Genomic DNA, 18,269 nt, shown 5'->3' on the forward strand with positions numbered 1-18,269 from the left:
ACCTGCCTTAGTATATCAACAGGCAAAGTTTTTACCAGAGATGAGGCAACTCTCTGGTAACTTTCTATGTCTCCACTATTACACCACAATAAGAAACTAAAGCATGGTAACTTTCATCTTTTTTCATGGACTACTAAACTGACATCTATAATAGGGTAAGCGAGTGCACATGAGAAGTTACCCCCGAGCAGCTGACATGCATTAAAGAAGTTGTTGGTTCCCTATTCTTGGTCATTGTAAAATTACTCAGGCAGCCAATGTAGCTTCATTTCCTGTTAGTAGCTAGCTGGCAGAAAAATGTGCTGCAATCATGGTTTTAATGAAAATGTAGATAAAAGTTAAGGCGTTATAATTTTTAAAAATGTTGATTATAGAATCTGCAATTCAAGGTTAGGTGTTCAGTTGTCTACAACTTTTTGCAATAGTTCATTTGAAGATTTGTTATATTTTCATATATTGGACTAAAGTGTCCATGTTCTTCACTGTGAGAGTAATTCCTTGCCCTCTACTCATGGGCTTCCTAAGAAATTACCCTAGAGCAAAACTATTACCAAATCACATGCAGTAAGCAGCTTCTAGCCTAGAAGATTTCTGAGATTCCAAGCTGAAAACATAATTATGATGTTAACTGGGACACTGTTTCTTCCCAGGTGGACCCAATTCCGTTCTATGAAGCTTGTGTTCATGATGCCTGCTCCTGTGACAGCGGTGGAGACTGTGAATGCTTCTGTTCTGCAGTTGCTGCCTATGCTCAAGAGTGTGCTAAAGCTATGGCATGTGTCTTCTGGAGAACTCCTGATATATGCCGTGAGTCATCTTTAAATATTACTGAGAGTAATGTTACTGACAGTGACTATACTTAGAATGCTGTCATAGAGGTTTCAATCATTGCACGTGTCCTAGCACAGGGTTGTATATTGTAGCACTGAAAGCATTCACGGTGTCATGGCTCAAGATCTCAATATAGAATGGAAACAACGAGCACCTATGCACATGTCTGATGCCTGCTCCAACACGTGCTGATTAACACGCATCAGAGCAGACTCAATTAATTGGGTCTGCTGGAGCATGCACATGCTGATGGGAAATTTAAGAAAGGTCTGTTTTTGTTCTGACTGGGTGGAGGAGGGGGGGGGGAATTAAAATCTTGAAACTGCTAGAGAGACAGCAATTCTGAGTTGTGATCTTGAATAGTTAGCACAAAAATTTCTTGTTCAGTCAGTAATGTATCTTACTAAAGCAAATTGTGCTTCAGTTGCCCCTATAAACTAGTGACTTTATTTTGACCTGCTGTGTATGACTCTAGATGCAAGTCAAACTGACTTGAACTTAGTAGCCTTTAAATAGTTTTCAAATATCCAGAGAAGGCCAACATTTTTGCAATATTTCAACAGGTAGCCCAAATTCAAATCACTATTGAATCTGAATAGTTTTATGATTTCAGTAATTTATTTCACCCTGAAGGCTTTCACGTGGTTTTTGCTGAAGTTGAGTTGAAAGAAAGTCTAGATCCTAGTGTTAAAGAGAATTATAGCCAACACACCATGTAAGATCCTTTGGCTGTTCTCACTGGGGATGGAAACAGGATCCTCACCTGGCAACTATAGGTTTCATTAATATCTGTTTTCTCTATCAGCAATATTTTGTGATTACTACAACGCTCGTAATGAGTGTACATGGCACTATGAGCCTTGTGGCCGTGAAATTAAGACCTGCAAGATTATTACTAATCCCAGTACCAACTTCTCACTGCCTTTACTGGAAGGTAAGCAACTCTCCATTGTTTTGTATTTTAATGAAGGTTTTTTGGGGGAGTTTAAAGTACCAAATGATGGGCTTGCTTATCAAATTGATTGGCTGGACATTTCTAAGGCCCTAATTTTGAATAATAAATGGGGATGATTTACTCTTTAGTGACATCAATTGACTATATTGATCATACTCACTACTGAGTACCATTTTAAGAACATGTCAGGGAGAAGCAAACACTTTTCATGGTAAATTAAACTTTTATTACTGAATTATTTTTTTTAATATTAATGTTTTTATTTGTCAGGTGGACTCTATTGTGACAGACATATTGTAAAGCATTTCTTTATTGCTAAATAGGAAATAAATATAAGGCCCGTTCCTTTTGGTTATTAGTGACTTCTTAAGAAGAAACACAATGATATTTGAAGGCTGGCATTTATGATTTTTCCAATGTTTCATTCTGAATTCTTATTCAGGGTTTAGATACATGATACACAGGCAGATCAGGTCATTTCTGTGCCATAGGCAGCAGTGGCACATATGGCTGGACCACCTGCTGCATTGCTGGTAGCAGTGACTCTGCAAGTCACTTGCTGTGGTGGTGGCTATTTTTGTGCTCCCAAAAAGGTAGAGCCTGAGGCTGCTGCCCCACATGCCTTTCTTCAGTCAGGGTGAAGTTACATGTTATACTTAAACCATACTAAGAGCACTTAAAATGTGAGTGTCCTCATATTAAAGCTCATTAATTTGTTCTAAGTGGCCTCTTAGTGTCTCAAAGTTACGCCACTTCAGGTGAGGGTTAACTCTGGGCAGTGCTACTTAGCACATGTTAGAGTAAGTTCAGTCTGCTCCATGGAGATAAAACAAGCAATTTGCAGTCTCCCAGTATCCCACCAGGATGCACCACTGCAAGCCTCCCACCACAGGTCCCCATAGCTCCCAGGGATAGAGACCAGGTACCCTGGCTTTTAGCCATGCATTTGCTCGACAGCCCTCCAGTGGCAAGTCAGAGTAGGGTAGGCAAGAAATGATGATAACCCTTAACGTGTAATTGCTTACAGCATATTCTAACTTTAACACTGCTTAACATATGACACAGTTAGTATGGTCTAAATGTAACATGTAACTTCACCCTGAATTACATTACTGTCATGACATAAAGTTAAGCCATATTATACCATCTTCATGCCTGTGCAAAGGGCAAATGTAAAAATATATACCACAGTTAAGTCCCATTTCATTCATCCAAATAAATAGAAGTGAGATTTAAGTAAAGCATAGCCTTGTGCTCACTTTCTGCAGAGTGATTACACCCTAGCTGCTGTTGATGATATTTTATTAATCCAAAGATAAAAAACCCACATTTTCACAGCTGAGTTGCATTATTGGGAAATCAAGAAAGAATTATCAAAATGTACTATACTGTATTGTCTGTGTTATCTTTTCATATATTTATTTTGCCTCCTGAACACATGGGCTGACTTTTATTTAAAAGAGAGCCCTTTTAAAAAATGTGGCAGTGAAAAGAGGCTATATACTGGAAGAAATTACATATACACTAATTTTTAGGACCCTCACCATTGCCAGAGGAAGGCAAATAGGTTTTTGTGCAACTAAGAATCAGACCCATTATAGCTGCTGGCTATATGAAAGTATAGTAGTACTAAATACTCATTAGTAAAAACTAGGACTGTGTGAAACTTCTAGTGCTGATTTGATTTGGAGGAGATTTGGCCTGATTTAGAAGCCGAATCTCTGAATCTGAATTGAACTGGGAGACCAATAAAAAGATCTGAATCAATTCAAAGCTCTCTGAATTGATTCAGAGACCTTTGGAAAGATTTGGAGACTTGGACAGTGCCTGTTTGTCACCACAGGGAACTGGACCCGGACTCTGCTGATAAGTAGAGGGTGGGGGGGGGGCTGGAGGAAGGCAGAGGGGACCATGGGGGGGACCCCCACCAGGCCCTATCCCTGCCTGCTCCCTCAGCCTCCCTGAATGCCCCTTGGTCCCCACCTGCTCTCCCAGCCTCATCAATGGCTGCTCTGTCCAGTCCCAGCATCCCAGCTGTTTAAAAAAAAAAAGCCCACAGTCATCGGCTCCTGCCAGGCAGGGGGGGGTGATCCCCACTGCCTCCCACTGCCCCGCATTTCATGGGGGGGCTCTGCCATGAATCTCCACACCTGCCCACTCTCCCAGGCCCTTCAATGGTTTTTTTGCCCAGCCCTAGCATCCTGACTCTTAAATAAAAATAAAATAAAAAAAGTCCTGCACGCACCGGCTGCTGCAGTGGCCACTGGGGATTCTGGGGGCTCATGACAGAACACCCCCCACAGTGCAGAGGGCAGCAGTGATTGGCTCCCCACCTGGCAGCAGCCAATGAGTATGGCACTTTAAAAAAAACAAAGTGCTGGAATGCTGGGACTGGGAGAGGCAGACATTGATGGGGCTGGGAGGGCAGGTGGGTGATAGGGGCTTATGGCAGAGCCCCCCCCCCCCCGCCCATACAGCGCAGGGCAATGTGAGGCAACAAGGATCTACCCCCCTGCCTGGCAGCATCTGGTGAGTGTGGGACTTTTTTTTTAAGAGCTGGGATGCTAGGGCCAGGCAGAGCAGCCATTGATGGGGCTGGGAGAGCGGGCGGGGGATGGGGCCTGTTTGATTTGGAGATTTGGCCAATTCAGCAGTGGCCATATCTCCAAATTAGATTTGGCCGAATCGATTGGGACAGTGATTTGAATCACCGAATCGAATCACTGTCCCCTGAATTGGCCGAATCCAAAGCAAATACTAGCTGTTTCACACAGGCCTAGTAAAAATGTATTTTTATGTGGAGGATTTCAGGCAGCTATATCCCTTATAATTTGTATAAGGAAATTTAAAAATCTGTGGCATCATCTGGTTTATCTATAAAAATAGTATGAACAGGCTATTTCTAACAGTTTGGTGAATAAATGGAATATTTATTATGAACTTAAGTTACTTTCATGCTTTTAACAAATTATCCTATTAAGAATGTGATTAAATGTGTATGGAAGTAGAAAACACCCTTTTTTGTAAATACAAGATTATATTAGGATGTATTGTCTTACAAGTTACTGGGTATATACAGAATATATTTTGAATTAAGTGTTGGTGCAGTGTTCAGGACTTGTAGAAAACTGTGTCTTTTATATCATGACAAAAATGGGGTTTCTTTAAACTGCACAACCCTAGTACTGTTGATAGATCCATTGGAAATATTCAGCATGTTCAGTGAACACCTGAAATCCACTGGTTTGAGTGGATTTTGCATGGGTACTACATGAAAATGTTTACACCTACTAATATTAAAAAATATCACTGTTTATGGTTAATAGGTTGTTACCCCAGCTGCCCTCCAGAGAAACCCATTTATGATGAGTACTCCAAAACATGTGTGACAAACGATGGCTGTGGTTGTTATATGAATGAAACATATTATCCACCATCCACAGAAATACCCACAATAGAGAACTGTAAAAAATGGTATGTAGAAATAAAACACTGTCACTGCGTCCTTACTACCTGAATCAGGAAAGCATCTAAGTATGTGCTGCTACTGAATAGAATTTAATAGATCTTAAACACCTGCTTAAATATTATTATATTTAGTGTTGTCAGCTTAATTTAAAAATGGCTTTTAATAGTACAGACTAGCAAATTGCCTGTCAAGCATGACAGGGGAGGTGGCAGGGGGGGCAGGGGACAGAGCGCTGCTACTCTCCACCCCATGCTGTCGCCATCTCCCAGGAGCAGGGATGTGGTAGCTTGCCGCACCATCCCCTCTGTCCCCCTCCACCAGCACCCTGCACTGCCACTGCATCCAAGGGATGGCTTTGCCCCTCTTCCTCCGGCCTTGCTTCTTAGAGGTGATGGTGGTGCAGGGTGCTGGCAGTGCAGCGCTGACCTTGCCCCCCTGCTCTGTCCCCTCCCCATCCCTGCTGGCATGGCAGCGCTCTGCCATGCCAGTCCGTCCCCGCCATCCCTCTCTGTTGGGGATGGAGCGTCACCATGATGGCGGGGACAGAGATGGGCAGCGCTGCAGCTGTCTCCAAGGAGCAGAGCCAGGGGGGCCCCCGCTGTATTCCCCTCAGTCCTCGCTGTCATGGCAGTGCTCCACCATGTGTGTCTGTCTGTGCAGAGCATTCTGATTGGTTGTTTCAGTCAGCATTTTGATTCGCTGCTGAGACGATCAGAGTGCTCAAAAAGCATTACAGACAGACAGACAGATGGACTAAGGCTTTTATTATATTAGAATTATGGGCAAGATCTGCAGGAAATATATATTAGTCTATCTCCATATAACTGTGGTGCAATACCAAGTTACCCCAGGTAAAAGTCAAACTGTAGAATAGGTCTGTGAGGTACTATACTTAGTATAGTAACACTGTAGTTAGTCTTTTGTGTGTGTGTAGCTGTTAACAGAATCCTGAAGACCTCAAAAACTGGAAATAAATAATGGGGAAAAAAAGAGAGAAAACATATCTTTTTCAAGTTCACCAATTCCCTGCACTCATTAGCTCTGGTTGCTTGCGGGGTCTTTTACATAGCACCACTTTATACTTTGGTTGTAAAACTGTGTCTGAAAGGTTGCGCCTGAAACTATTTTCAGTCCAGCTATTGAACAAGTTCAGATTTCAACTTGATGGTTTCCTTTTCATAATGTCAAAAATACCATTAAATAATACTTTAAGAATATATCTATATAGTGTGTCTCTGCTGACACTTGAAGAGCCAAGGGCCATTTGCCTAACATGCCTTAGAACCACTTTTATCATAGTTAGAACTAACTGGAAATCTCTGCAGTACAGTGCTCTCTAGACAGACTCTGCTTCGCCATTAGCATACTCCTAGTTTTACTTTGCCAAGACAAAGAGATGCTGTGCAGAAAAATGAAGCAAAGTGATTTAAGGGTGCATGTGTTTTTCCTTATGCCCCATCATGTTCCCTAAGGTCAGCCCAGGGTGACCTCCTACAAGGACCATCAGTATGCCAAGTCTGCTTGGTAAAAAAACAGAAAGAGTCATTATCAGTACTTACTCCTCAGCTCTGCAGCTTCTTCCCTTTTTACACAATTTGTGAGGGTAAGAGGCTAATTAGCGCAAGACTAGCTATTAGAAGTGAGTTGGTTGTAATATTTAAAAATAACAATCATGATATCAGAGCAAATCCAAAGAACTATCCAGTCACATGAAATGAAATTTTGAATGTTTAAAATAATTGTAAATATTCCTAAGAAATAACTATAGTGATAGCTGTTGGGCTACATGATTTTTACTGATTTTTTTTTCTTTTCAGCGTCTGTGTTTCATCAGGAAATATTAACTGTACAACTCTCCCAGGTAAAGAAAATTTCTTTTTTTTCCCTGCAAACAGAAAAGGGTAAGAAAAAAATGACATCCATCTCCTCTGTATGATCATTACAAAATCCATATCAGATTTTGTAATGATCAAGAATGACTCACAGGAGATCAAGTCAGGATTGTGGCAAAAGATTATTAGATAGCACTTTTTAACCTTATAGTTAGTCCTAATGGGTGCCTATACATAAGCAGGGAGGCTGCTTTGATGTGCTGTAATTACAGTACATCGGAGCAGACTCAATTCATCAAGTCTGCTGGAGCATGGTAATTACTGCACTCCAGCAGCTTCCCACATCTTGTGTATCACCTCCCCTCCCCCGCCCCGCTTCAAAACGGCAGCGGGGGCACTTTATCTAAAGCTCGTTCAATGAACTATAGCTATCACTGTAGCTATTTCTTAGGCATATTTACAATTATTTTAAATACACTGTTTGCAGGGTACTGTTTGCATTCAATGAGCTTTAGATAAAGCACCCCCACCACCATTTTGAAGTGCAAGGACATTGATACATAAGACACTCTGGGTGCCTAAATTAGAGCAGCTCTCTTTAATTAAACCCCCCCTCCCCCAGATCATGTTTATAAACACCCTATGAATCTAAGGAATGAAGCAAAAAAAGAGTGAAATGAGACTACTTTCTGATTGTGTCTGTGACACCCTTCCTTTCAGGTTTTTTGGGTAATGTTCCCGTCTCCACTTATTCAAATGTCTTAATGTTGAGTCCAATACTGCATTGGGAACTGTTTTATTTATCTACTTCTAAATAAAAATCTGTTCTTGATAGTCATTTTATGTACCTCACCTACGTAGGGCTTTATTGTTACATAAGTTGTGGCTTCCTTCTAAATGTCAGTATAAATTAATGATGATTCCTGGCTCATCTTCAGGCATAACCATTATAGCTGCACACATCACATGTTCAAACATATTTACACTAGGCAATTTTGTAAATGTTTAGGTTTGTGATTGTACTTGATCATTTTTTAGCAAAACACAACTCCACAATAAGTTCCTTCTTGCAGGCTGCCCATGCATCATTGATGAAAAAATCTATAATGTAGGAGATTTAGTTGAACAAGTCAGAAATGGATCAATCTGTATAAACTATGTATGTGGAAAGAATGGGTCTAAGGTTCCTGGAAGTATCTACCCTTGTCCAACACCCACGTCTACTACAACTACAACCTATACTACTACCACAGGTAACATTTCAGCAAGGATGTATATCAGGTTCAAATGTTTCCTAAATAGGTTCAGAGCTATTTGACTTCTCATACTTTATATGATTACAGCAATGCTTGTGTATGGCTTTATCATGCTGTACTAAGAAATCTTTGAAATACTAGACATTGTTCTACTTTGCCATGCAAGAAATGCTGTACATAGGTGTGACAGATGCTCTTAAACTGAAAATGTTTTTGCACTCAATGTCCTACTTGAAAACCTAAACAACTATTATAAATCCAGTGGGATGCTGCACAGAGAGAAGTTGCCTTAGTGTTTCAGTGGAAAACTATGAATTAAAGGATCTCGGCAGAGGTAGTGAGGCAGTGAGGAAGCACGTGGCCAGGAAAATGATGACCTTTCATGTCCAGTCCTTGTCACTCTCCTGCCCCTGCTGCAGCAGATTGTTCAGGGCAAAGATTGGGCTTATAAGTCACCTGCATACCCATACAATGTAGCCTCTACCCCGCCTTCTCTCTTTTTCCTTTCACTTCTTTCTCCTTTTTCCTCTCTTTTTCCCTTTCTCTTTTCTCCTTCCATTCTTCCTTCACACTTTCTTTCTCTTGTCTCCCCTCCCCCTCCCATCCCCCACTGGGTGTGGTCATCTTTACTTGTGAAGGACGAACAACAATGAATTAAATGGAGTTGTGTTATTTTTAAATACTATTTTAATTTCCCTGCATCTCCTAAGATTATATCGTAATATTGGTTATTTTTTCCTATTACAGTTTCCCCAACAACCTCAACAAGTACAGCTACAAGTAAGTTACTTATTAAAGAAATTCTTCATATTAGGTCTTCCTAATTAAGGGAAAGGGAAGACAAAGAGGTAACTATGCAGTACAGACATACATTTTAGCTTTAGAATAGAAAGAATGTATGGGTTATTTTAGAGAGAAGGGTGGAATATGCAAAGGTTTTCATTAGTTTGAAAAAAGCTTCTAATGCCACTTATGCAAAAAATCCAATACAATATAGATTCAATTACTGTTTTCTTGAACCAGTTAAAATCTTGTGTTGCAATATGTATTTTCATTTCCTAAAAGATGATTACATTCAGACTAGGTCTCTGAATTTTATGTCTGTTCTTATGTGATTTCAAGATGCCATATTTTCAATTTTCCTTGCAGCTACATGCTATGGAGAATGCAACTGGACTAAGTGGTATGATGTCAGTAAACCCACAGGGGATGAAGATGGTGGTGAATATGAAACCTATGATGCAATAAGGAAAATACATGGAGACGGTTTCTGTGATGTTCCACGTGACATTCAGTGCAGGCCCCAAAACGGATTTAATTTAAGCCTAGAAGATGTGGGCCAGAAAGTGTCATGTAATGTTAGTTATGGGCTCATATGTAAAAATAAGGAACAAGACAAACTCTGGATCCCGTGCTATGACTACGAGATTCAGATTTTTTGTTGTAAAAAGGTTCCTGACTGTACTTCACCTACCACATGGACACCCACTGTAACCACAAGCACACCAACACCCACTCCAAGCACCACTAGCACACCGACCACAACCACTAAGACAACAACACCTACGACTATGACAGCAACAGTTTCAACTTCAATTACAACGCAAACACCAACACCAACTACCACACTAACGCCTACACAAACAAACACTCCAACATCAACACCTACAACAATCACAACCACTACAATGGTACCAACATCTACACTGACCAGAACTACTACATCAACTCCAGTCACCATTACCACACCAACACCTACACCAACTTTCACCACGACTCTAATAACACCAGGCAGTACTACCACGCTGACACCCACACCAACCACTATTACTACATCAGCGCCAACACCCTTCACAACAACTCATCTTCCAACTACAACTAGTAGCACTCCAACAACATCAATCACCACCACTACCAGCCTGACACCGACACCTTCCACCACTGTCACATCAACTCCAACAACCTCCATTTCTTCAACTACAGGTATGAGATGGGGTGATGCTGCCTCTGCTTATTTTCTTATAATTATTGAAACCCCACTAACAAAAACAAGTGTATTCTGGAGACATCAAGAGATATGGTAAGAAAAATCACCATGGAACAATTCATGGATACAATTCATGGAACAATTTCTTGATTTACCTGGTTAATCCATGGTGACATGATTTAGTAAATGGGTAGTATTAGATGATCATAAATGGCGGTTCCTCCTTTGCCCAGGTTTATCTTGACCCTAGACCAATTTCATTGTGCCCCCCACTCCACGCATACTCTTTCTCACAATTGATGCCCCCTCTGCCCTGGTCATATGCTTTGGGAGTGAGGAAGATGAGGATTGCTTTGTAAATCTTGCTCAAAATGGGATGTGGATTGCTTTGCAAATCTTGCTCAAAATCTTGTTCTCTGGTGTAATGTAAAAGTACAGAATATTAGCTAGGAAGAAGTAGAAATTCTACCCTTTCACTGGTTTAACTTTTGATTTTACACTCTTGTTGTAACCTTCACCTTTCTTCATAAGTCTACATGATGTAACGTTATATTATATATCTATCACTCCTGATGTAAATGAATTTTAAGCTGTATTAGAGAGATTAGGGTGCATCTTGGCAAAGTCATGATTAAGTCGCTCTCAGCTGGACAACTTCACTTCCCATTTTTCACTCATTGTCTTTGCTGCCAACCATGACTGTAACTATGAATAAGCAATTGCCCAAACTACTGAGGCTCATGTTAATTGTTTGGCTATCAAAGAATGAGAATCTGGTAATGTGTTCAGCATGAAACTTAGAGCGTAACTGTCAATGTAGATTCTGTATGGTTGTTCCTCATGATGCCTAATGCACCACTTATTTTCTAAAGCAATAGAAGTTCTCCTTATGAGAATGAAAAATGCTTCAGATCTATTTTGATCAGGGACAGATATGGCACCTGTTAACTCTTTTAAGCTTTTGCCATTGTGTAGCATCTGCAGCAGAATGTCAGAGGAAGGTCAAAGATAAAGTTGAGCCATCCCACCTGCTCGTGTTCCTCCTGACATTGTGCATAGATACATGTAACAAATGTTGACCTTCACTCTTTCAGGTCCACAAGACAAAGGTAGTTAGGGTACCCCTGCTCTCATACGGATCCTGCCCAATTTTCAACTTGGTTCGACATGGTGCCTTGAGTGAAGTCACTTATTCTTTATATCAGAGTTTCTCCACCAGTGGGACATGAAGGTCATGTAGGTGGTACTTCAAGTCATTGCTCAATTGAAAAAATCAAAGTTGTTGGCACTTCAAATAGATGAATCAACAGATATCTCAAACAGTACAAAAGTGAGGTTTTGTTTTTATCTCGATGGGACCAAGGATTTCTGACAAAATGGGTGGTAGGCCATAAGGTGCAAAAGGAAGGGAACCGCTGATTTAAAGGACTGGAGAAAAGACTGTAATTGTGTTCCAGTGTGAAATATTTGTGAGTTGAACTGACCTGTTCTCAGTCAATGACTTGCCTGTGCATAGCTATCTATAGTACTTCCCTTGTTGTTGTGTCATCAATGTCCTTCTTGACTTTGTCTACAGGCTGCCATTGCAAGTGTACCGAGTGGTTGGATGATGATCACCCAAAGCTAAAGCCAGGAGAGGACACTGAGATAAAAAAAGAAGACTATGGGGACTATGAACTCTTGGACAACATCAAACGCAAGAGGCCTTACCTGTTTTGTCCAGTGGATTGGGATATTTCATGCAGAGCAGAGCAATACCCTGATCATCCCATTGAAACGTTGGGGCAAAAAGTGGAATGCAGTGCCTCCAAAGGACTTATCTGCAACAACAGAGACCAGGTCTGGCAGTTGCCACCTATGTGCTACAATTATCAAGTGAAGCTCTGCTGTTCTGGAACCCACCCTTCCTGCTGCCTTACTACCACACCTCCGACCACACCAACGAGTACCACTACAGCAATGCCAACCACCACCACTACCATTGTGACACCCACGCCTTCCACCACTCACACACCAACATCAACAGTCTCCACTTCTACAGCGACTCAAGGTATGAGAAAGGTGGATGCTGTCTGTGCTTATTTTCTTGTGATTATTGAGACCTCACTAGCAAAAACAAGTGTAATTCTGGAGACATCAAGAGATATGGTAGAGTGAAATCACCAGGGATCCCCTAAAATCCTGATATAGGTGGTTCCTCCACTGTGACTTGATGTGGTAAATGGCTAGTATTAGATGATCATAAGTGGTGGTTCCTCCTTTGCCCAGGTTTATTTTGACCCTAGGCCAATTTCATTGCGGCCCCCACTCCACACACACTCTTTCTCCGAACTTATACCCCCTCTGTCCTGGTTATATGTTTTGGGAGTGACGAAAGTGAGGATTGCTTTGTAAATCTTGTTCAAAATGGGGCTGAACTGTGACCTTCCATCAGAGAGGTTAAGGTGTTACTTGACAGTGAAGTGAATAATTTATCTATCAGGTTGGTAAGTACACTTCCTACTTTTCCTGCTTTGTCTTTGCCTTGGCAGCTATAATAGTGTCTGCAAAGATGAAAGCCTTTGCTTTATGAGATAGGGTAGCTTTTCAAACTTTGAAAGTGCTGAAATACAATTCTGCCTTAAGGGTTTTCTTTGACATAATTGGGCCAGCATAAATTCTTCAGACACTAGACTTGAAAATGAATTAACCAAATATCCTTGTAAGGCAGCTATTAACAAAACTCTTATCCTGAAATTGGTTGTGATGAAAATTGCTCCTGTGATTACATACAAACTGTCAAAGACAAAAAACAGTAGTAAGTGAGAAAAAAACTCATTTGCCTTTGTGCATTTAGGGACAATGTTCCTGGTTGAATGTATTTTTCTTTTCGTTCTAAGCTTTAGGTGATAAAGGTTGCAGCTTCTCTTCAAACATTGTCACGAACACCTTTGTAGTTTCTGAAAAGCAGGTTCAATTTTTGTCTTGCAGTGTCTACAACTACTACTACTACTACTACTACTACTACTACTACTAATTTGACGACACCAAGTACAACCTCTTGCACGACAGAGACAACAGAGGAGGGTAGGTATATATCGGCATATATAAGGCCAAATCGGTAAGTGGGCTAAGATGCCTAAATATGATTCGACCATCCCCCATTTCAGTCCATGAAAATTGGTTAACACAAAAATTGGGCTCCTCTTCTTTTTCACTGCTTTTTAGTGACACATTCTTAAGGGTGAGATGATGATGCGCCGAAAAAGTAGATTGAACAGATTTTCAGATTTGCAGTCTGTTTTCAAAACTGTCTGCTCTTAAAAAAGTTTGCTATAGCTTATCAGATCTGTTTAATTCTTTTACAGTCCCCATAATAATCTAGGAAAAATGAAGGAGCGTGTTCAAATGCTGACTTTTTTTGGAACATCCATGACTAAAGCATAAAAAAACTTAAGGCACACACAAAAAAAGTTCAAGACACTTAAAATGAAATTTGTTGCATTTCATGTCCTTTGTAATTTCTAAAAACTAGATTTCTTTTTCATTTTAAAGATACTTCATTCACTACAACAACATCTACATCTACAACAAGTGGTTCTTCTACACCTTCAGCAACTCCTCCAACACCAACTACCACCATTACTCCAAGTACGCCTCCACCAACTCCCACCACCACTACTTCAGCCACGACTACCTCAGAGTCGACCACTACCACTTCAGCAACAACTCCTCCAACACCAACTACCACCATTACTCCAAGTACGCCTCCACCAACTCCCACCACCGCCACTTCAGCCACGACTACCTCAGAGTCGACCACCACCACTTCAGCAACAACTCCTCCAACACCAACTACCACCATTACCCCAAGTACGCCTACACCAACTTCCACCACCACCACTTCAGCAACAACTCCTCCAACACCAACTCCCACCATTACTCCAAGTACGCCTCCACCAACTCCCACCACCACCACTTCAGCCACGACTACCTCAGAGTCGACCACCACCACTTCAGCAACAACTCCTCCAACACCAACTACCACCATTACCCCAAGTACGCCTACACCAACTCCCACCACCACCACTTCAGCAACAACTCCTCCAACATCAACTGCCACCATTACTCCAAGTACACCTCCAACAACTCCCACCACCACCACTTCAGCCACGACTACCTCAGAGTCAACCACCACCACTTCAGCAACAACTCCTCCAACACCAACTACCACCATTACTCCAAGTACGCCTACACCAACTCCCACCACCACCACTTCAGCAACAACTCCTCCAACATCAACTGCCACCATTACTCCAAGTACGCCTCCAACAACTCCCACCACCACCACTTCAGCCACGACTACCTCAGAGTCAACCACTACCACTTCAGCAACAACTCCTCCAACACCAACTACCACCATTACTCCAAGTACGCCTACACCAACTCCCACCACCACCACTTCAGCAACAACTCCTCCAACATCAACTACCACCATTACTCCAAGTACGCCTCCACCAACCTCCATCACCACCACTTCAGCAACAACTCCTCCAACACCAACTCCCACCATTACTCCAAGTACGCCTCCACCAACTCCTACCACCACCACTTCAGCCACGACTACCTCAGAGTCGACCACCACCACTTCAGCAACAACTCCTCCAACACCATCTACCACCATTACCCCAAGTACGCCTACACCAACTCCCACCACCACCACTTCAGCAACAACTCCTCCAACATCAACTGCCACCATTACTCCAAGTACGCCTCCAACAACTCCCACCACCACCACTTCAGCCACGACTACCTCAGAGTCAACCACCACCACTTCAGCAACAACTCCTCCAACACCAACTACCACCATTACTCCAAGTACGCCTACACCAACTCCCACCACCACCACTTCAGCAACAACTCCTCCAACATCAACTACCACCATTACTCCAAGTACGCCTACACCAACCTCCATCACCACCACTTCAGCAACAACTCCTCCAACATCAACTACCACCATTACCCCAAGTACACCTCTACCAACCTCCACCACCACCACTTCGGCCACGACTACCTCAGAGTCGACCACCACCACTTCAGCAACAACTCCTCCAACATCAACTACCACCATTACCCCAAGTACACCTCTACCAACCTCCACCACCACCACTTCGGCCACGACTACCTCAGAGTCGACCACCACCACTTCAGCAACAACTCCTCCAACATCAACTACCACCATTACCCCAAGTACGCCTACACCAACTCCCACCACCACCACTTCAGCCACGACTACCTCAGAGTCGACCACCACCACTTCAGCAACAACTCCTCCAACATCAACTACCACCATTACTGCAAGTACAACTCCACCAACTCCTACCACCACCACTTCAGCCACGACTACTGCAGAGTCAACTACTGCCACTCCAACAACACCAGGCACCACCACAGCCACCCTGTCACCCACACCATCCAGTACTGTCACAACAACATCAACAGTCTCCACTTCTGGAACTACTCCAGGTATGATATGGGCTGATGCTGTCTGAGCTTACTTTATTGTTATTATTGAAACCCCACTAGCATAGACAAGTGTATTCTGCAGACATCAATAGATATTGTATAGAGAAACCACCACAGATTCCCTAATAGGACTGACAAAGGTTGCTAATCCACTGTGACATGATTTGGTAAGTGTGTAGTATTAGATGATCATTAGCAATCCCATATTTACGGTCTTTTAATTTGACCCTAGGCCAATTTTATTGTAACACTCCATCTCTACTTTCCTCCACGTGATGCCCTCCTGCCTTGGGCATATCATTTGGGGTAAGGATTGCTTTGCATGTCTTGCTCAAAGTGAGACTGAGTTATAACTTTCCACCAGAGTGGTTAAGGCAAATCTCGGAAATGACATGAATAATTGATAAGTCTGGTCATTAAGTTCTCTTCCTACTTTTCCTGTGCTGTCTCTGCTTTGGAGCTATAATAGTTTCTGCAAAGATGGAAGCCTTTGCTATATGAGATAGGGTAGATTTGCAAGCGTTCAGGCTGTAGTTTGTACAGTAGTCAGAACAAGTAATAGAGAGATGGATGCTCTCTGAGTTTACTTTGCTCTGATTATTGAAAATTATGCCATCTGCATGGACAAGCATATTATAAACGTTTGAGAGAAACCACCACATATACCATAACAGGGCTGTTGTGGGTGGGTAATCAAGTCACTAGGACATTAATTATTAAGTGGGTAGTGTTATACCTTTCTAAGAATCAACTCCATGCTTCCCCTTGTTTATTTTGATGCTTTATCATGTTCCTTTTATATCCTTTTGTGACCTCTTGCCACCCTCAGTTACATTTTTGTTGTCCTGAGGCCAGTTTATGTTTCTCAATGTCATGTTTATTTTTTTAGTTTGATTGAAAAGTTAATTTATATTTCCTGAATTGTTCTCTTTGCTAGTCATGACCATGCCTAAAAATAAGCTCCCACCAAAATTTGCAGGGCTTATGTTATTTGCTTGGACACCCAGGATTGGAGGAACATAATGTTTTTATTGTGTGGGTCTTGAAGTGACAGCTGACCAAGGATGTGCACAAAGGCTATGTGAAGCTCTTGGGTGCTGATTCGATTCAGAGGAGATTCTGCCTGATTCGGCGGCTGAATCTCCAAATCCAAATCAAATCAGGAAACCAATAAAAAAAGGTCTCAATCAATTCAAAGCTTTCCAAATTGATTCAAAGAGCTTCAGAGATTTGGGCAGTCTCTGCTGGCTGCCACCGAGAGCTAGACCCGGACTCTGAGCTGGTAAGTAGGGGACAGGAAAGGAAGCAGGCTGGAGGAGGGGGTAGGGCACCCTGGGGGGGGACCCCTGCTGGGCCCAATCCCCTGCCTGCTTCCCCAGCGCCCCTGAATGCCTCCTGACCCCTGCCCGCTCTCCCAGTCCCCATGGCTGCCTTTCCTGGCCCCAGCTCCTGGCTCTTTAAAACAAAAAAAGCCCCCACTCACTGGCTGCTGCCAGTTGGAGGGGCAATTCCCACTGCCACCCACTTCCCCGCACTTTGTGGGGGGCTTTGCCATGATATTGCTGACCCCTGCCCACTTTTCCAGCCCCTCCCCCCCACCCCATGGCTGTCCTGCCCAGCCCCAGCTCCTGGCCCTGTAAAAAAAAACAAAAAACAAAAAAAAGTCCCCACTCTTTGACTGCTGCAGTTGCCTTTGGACTCCTGAGGGATCATGACAGATCCCCCACACAGTGCAGGTTTGTGGAGGGTCAGCGGAGATAACCCCCCCCAACCTTGCAGGAGCCAGTGAGTGTGGGGCTGTTTTTTTCTTTTAAAGAGCCCTGGGGCTGCGTGGGGATACTATGGTGGGGGTGCTGGAGGAGCAGACAGGGGATGGAGGCTTGTGGCAGAGCCCCCCACACAGTGGGGGGAAATAGGAGGTGTTGGGAGGGAGTGGGGGGCAGTGGGGATCACCTTCCCCCATGTGGCAGGAGCTGGTGAGCTTGGGGCTTTCTTTTTTTTTTAAAGAGCCGGGAGTTGGGACCAGGCGGAGCAGCCATTGATGTGGCTGGGACAGTGGGCAGAGAACGGGGCCAATTGAGAGATTCATTTGATTCAGCCTTGGCTGAATCTCCGAATCAGATCTGGCTGAATCGATTTAGGACAGTTATTCGAATCCCAAAATAAAATCACTTTCCCCCAAATCAGCCGAATCTGAAGTGAATACTAGCTGGTTGGCATAGGCCTAATGTGCACTAGAGTTCTTCATTGTGCCTCATGTGTCCATGTGCTTCATGATTTACGGTAGTTCTCTTTGTGTTTTACGGCTCCTTTGTTTAGAGTCCTTATGTAGAACTTGATAATATTTTGTGACTATAGCAGTTTTGAGAGGCAAGGGGTTAGAAAAGCCCACCAAAGGATGGTGTCAGGTGATTTTGGGCTATCCCACTTAATT

At 42.7% G+C, this 18,269-nt stretch overlaps 1 protein-coding gene across 1 annotated transcript in view; it reads left to right on the forward strand.

Moving 5' to 3' along the window:
* The window catches only part of MUC2 (mucin 2, oligomeric mucus/gel-forming), a 98,057-nt gene that overhangs the window by 36,914 nt on the left and 42,874 nt on the right, over window positions 1-18,269 (forward strand). Inside the window, 9 exon segments of the mRNA XM_059721337.1 lie at window positions 651-807; window positions 1,637-1,765; window positions 5,113-5,260; window positions 7,073-7,116; window positions 8,161-8,340; window positions 9,091-9,123; window positions 9,493-10,326; window positions 11,907-12,380; window positions 13,865-15,835. Coding sequence (XP_059577320.1) covers window positions 651-807; window positions 1,637-1,765; window positions 5,113-5,260; window positions 7,073-7,116; window positions 8,161-8,340; window positions 9,091-9,123; window positions 9,493-10,326; window positions 11,907-12,380; window positions 13,865-15,835 — 3,970 coding nt within the window.

The sequence above is a fragment of the Alligator mississippiensis genome, chromosome 2 (genome assembly GCF_030867095.1).
Source record: "Alligator mississippiensis isolate rAllMis1 chromosome 2, rAllMis1, whole genome shotgun sequence".
NCBI lineage: Eukaryota > Metazoa > Chordata > Crocodylia > Alligatoridae > Alligator > Alligator mississippiensis.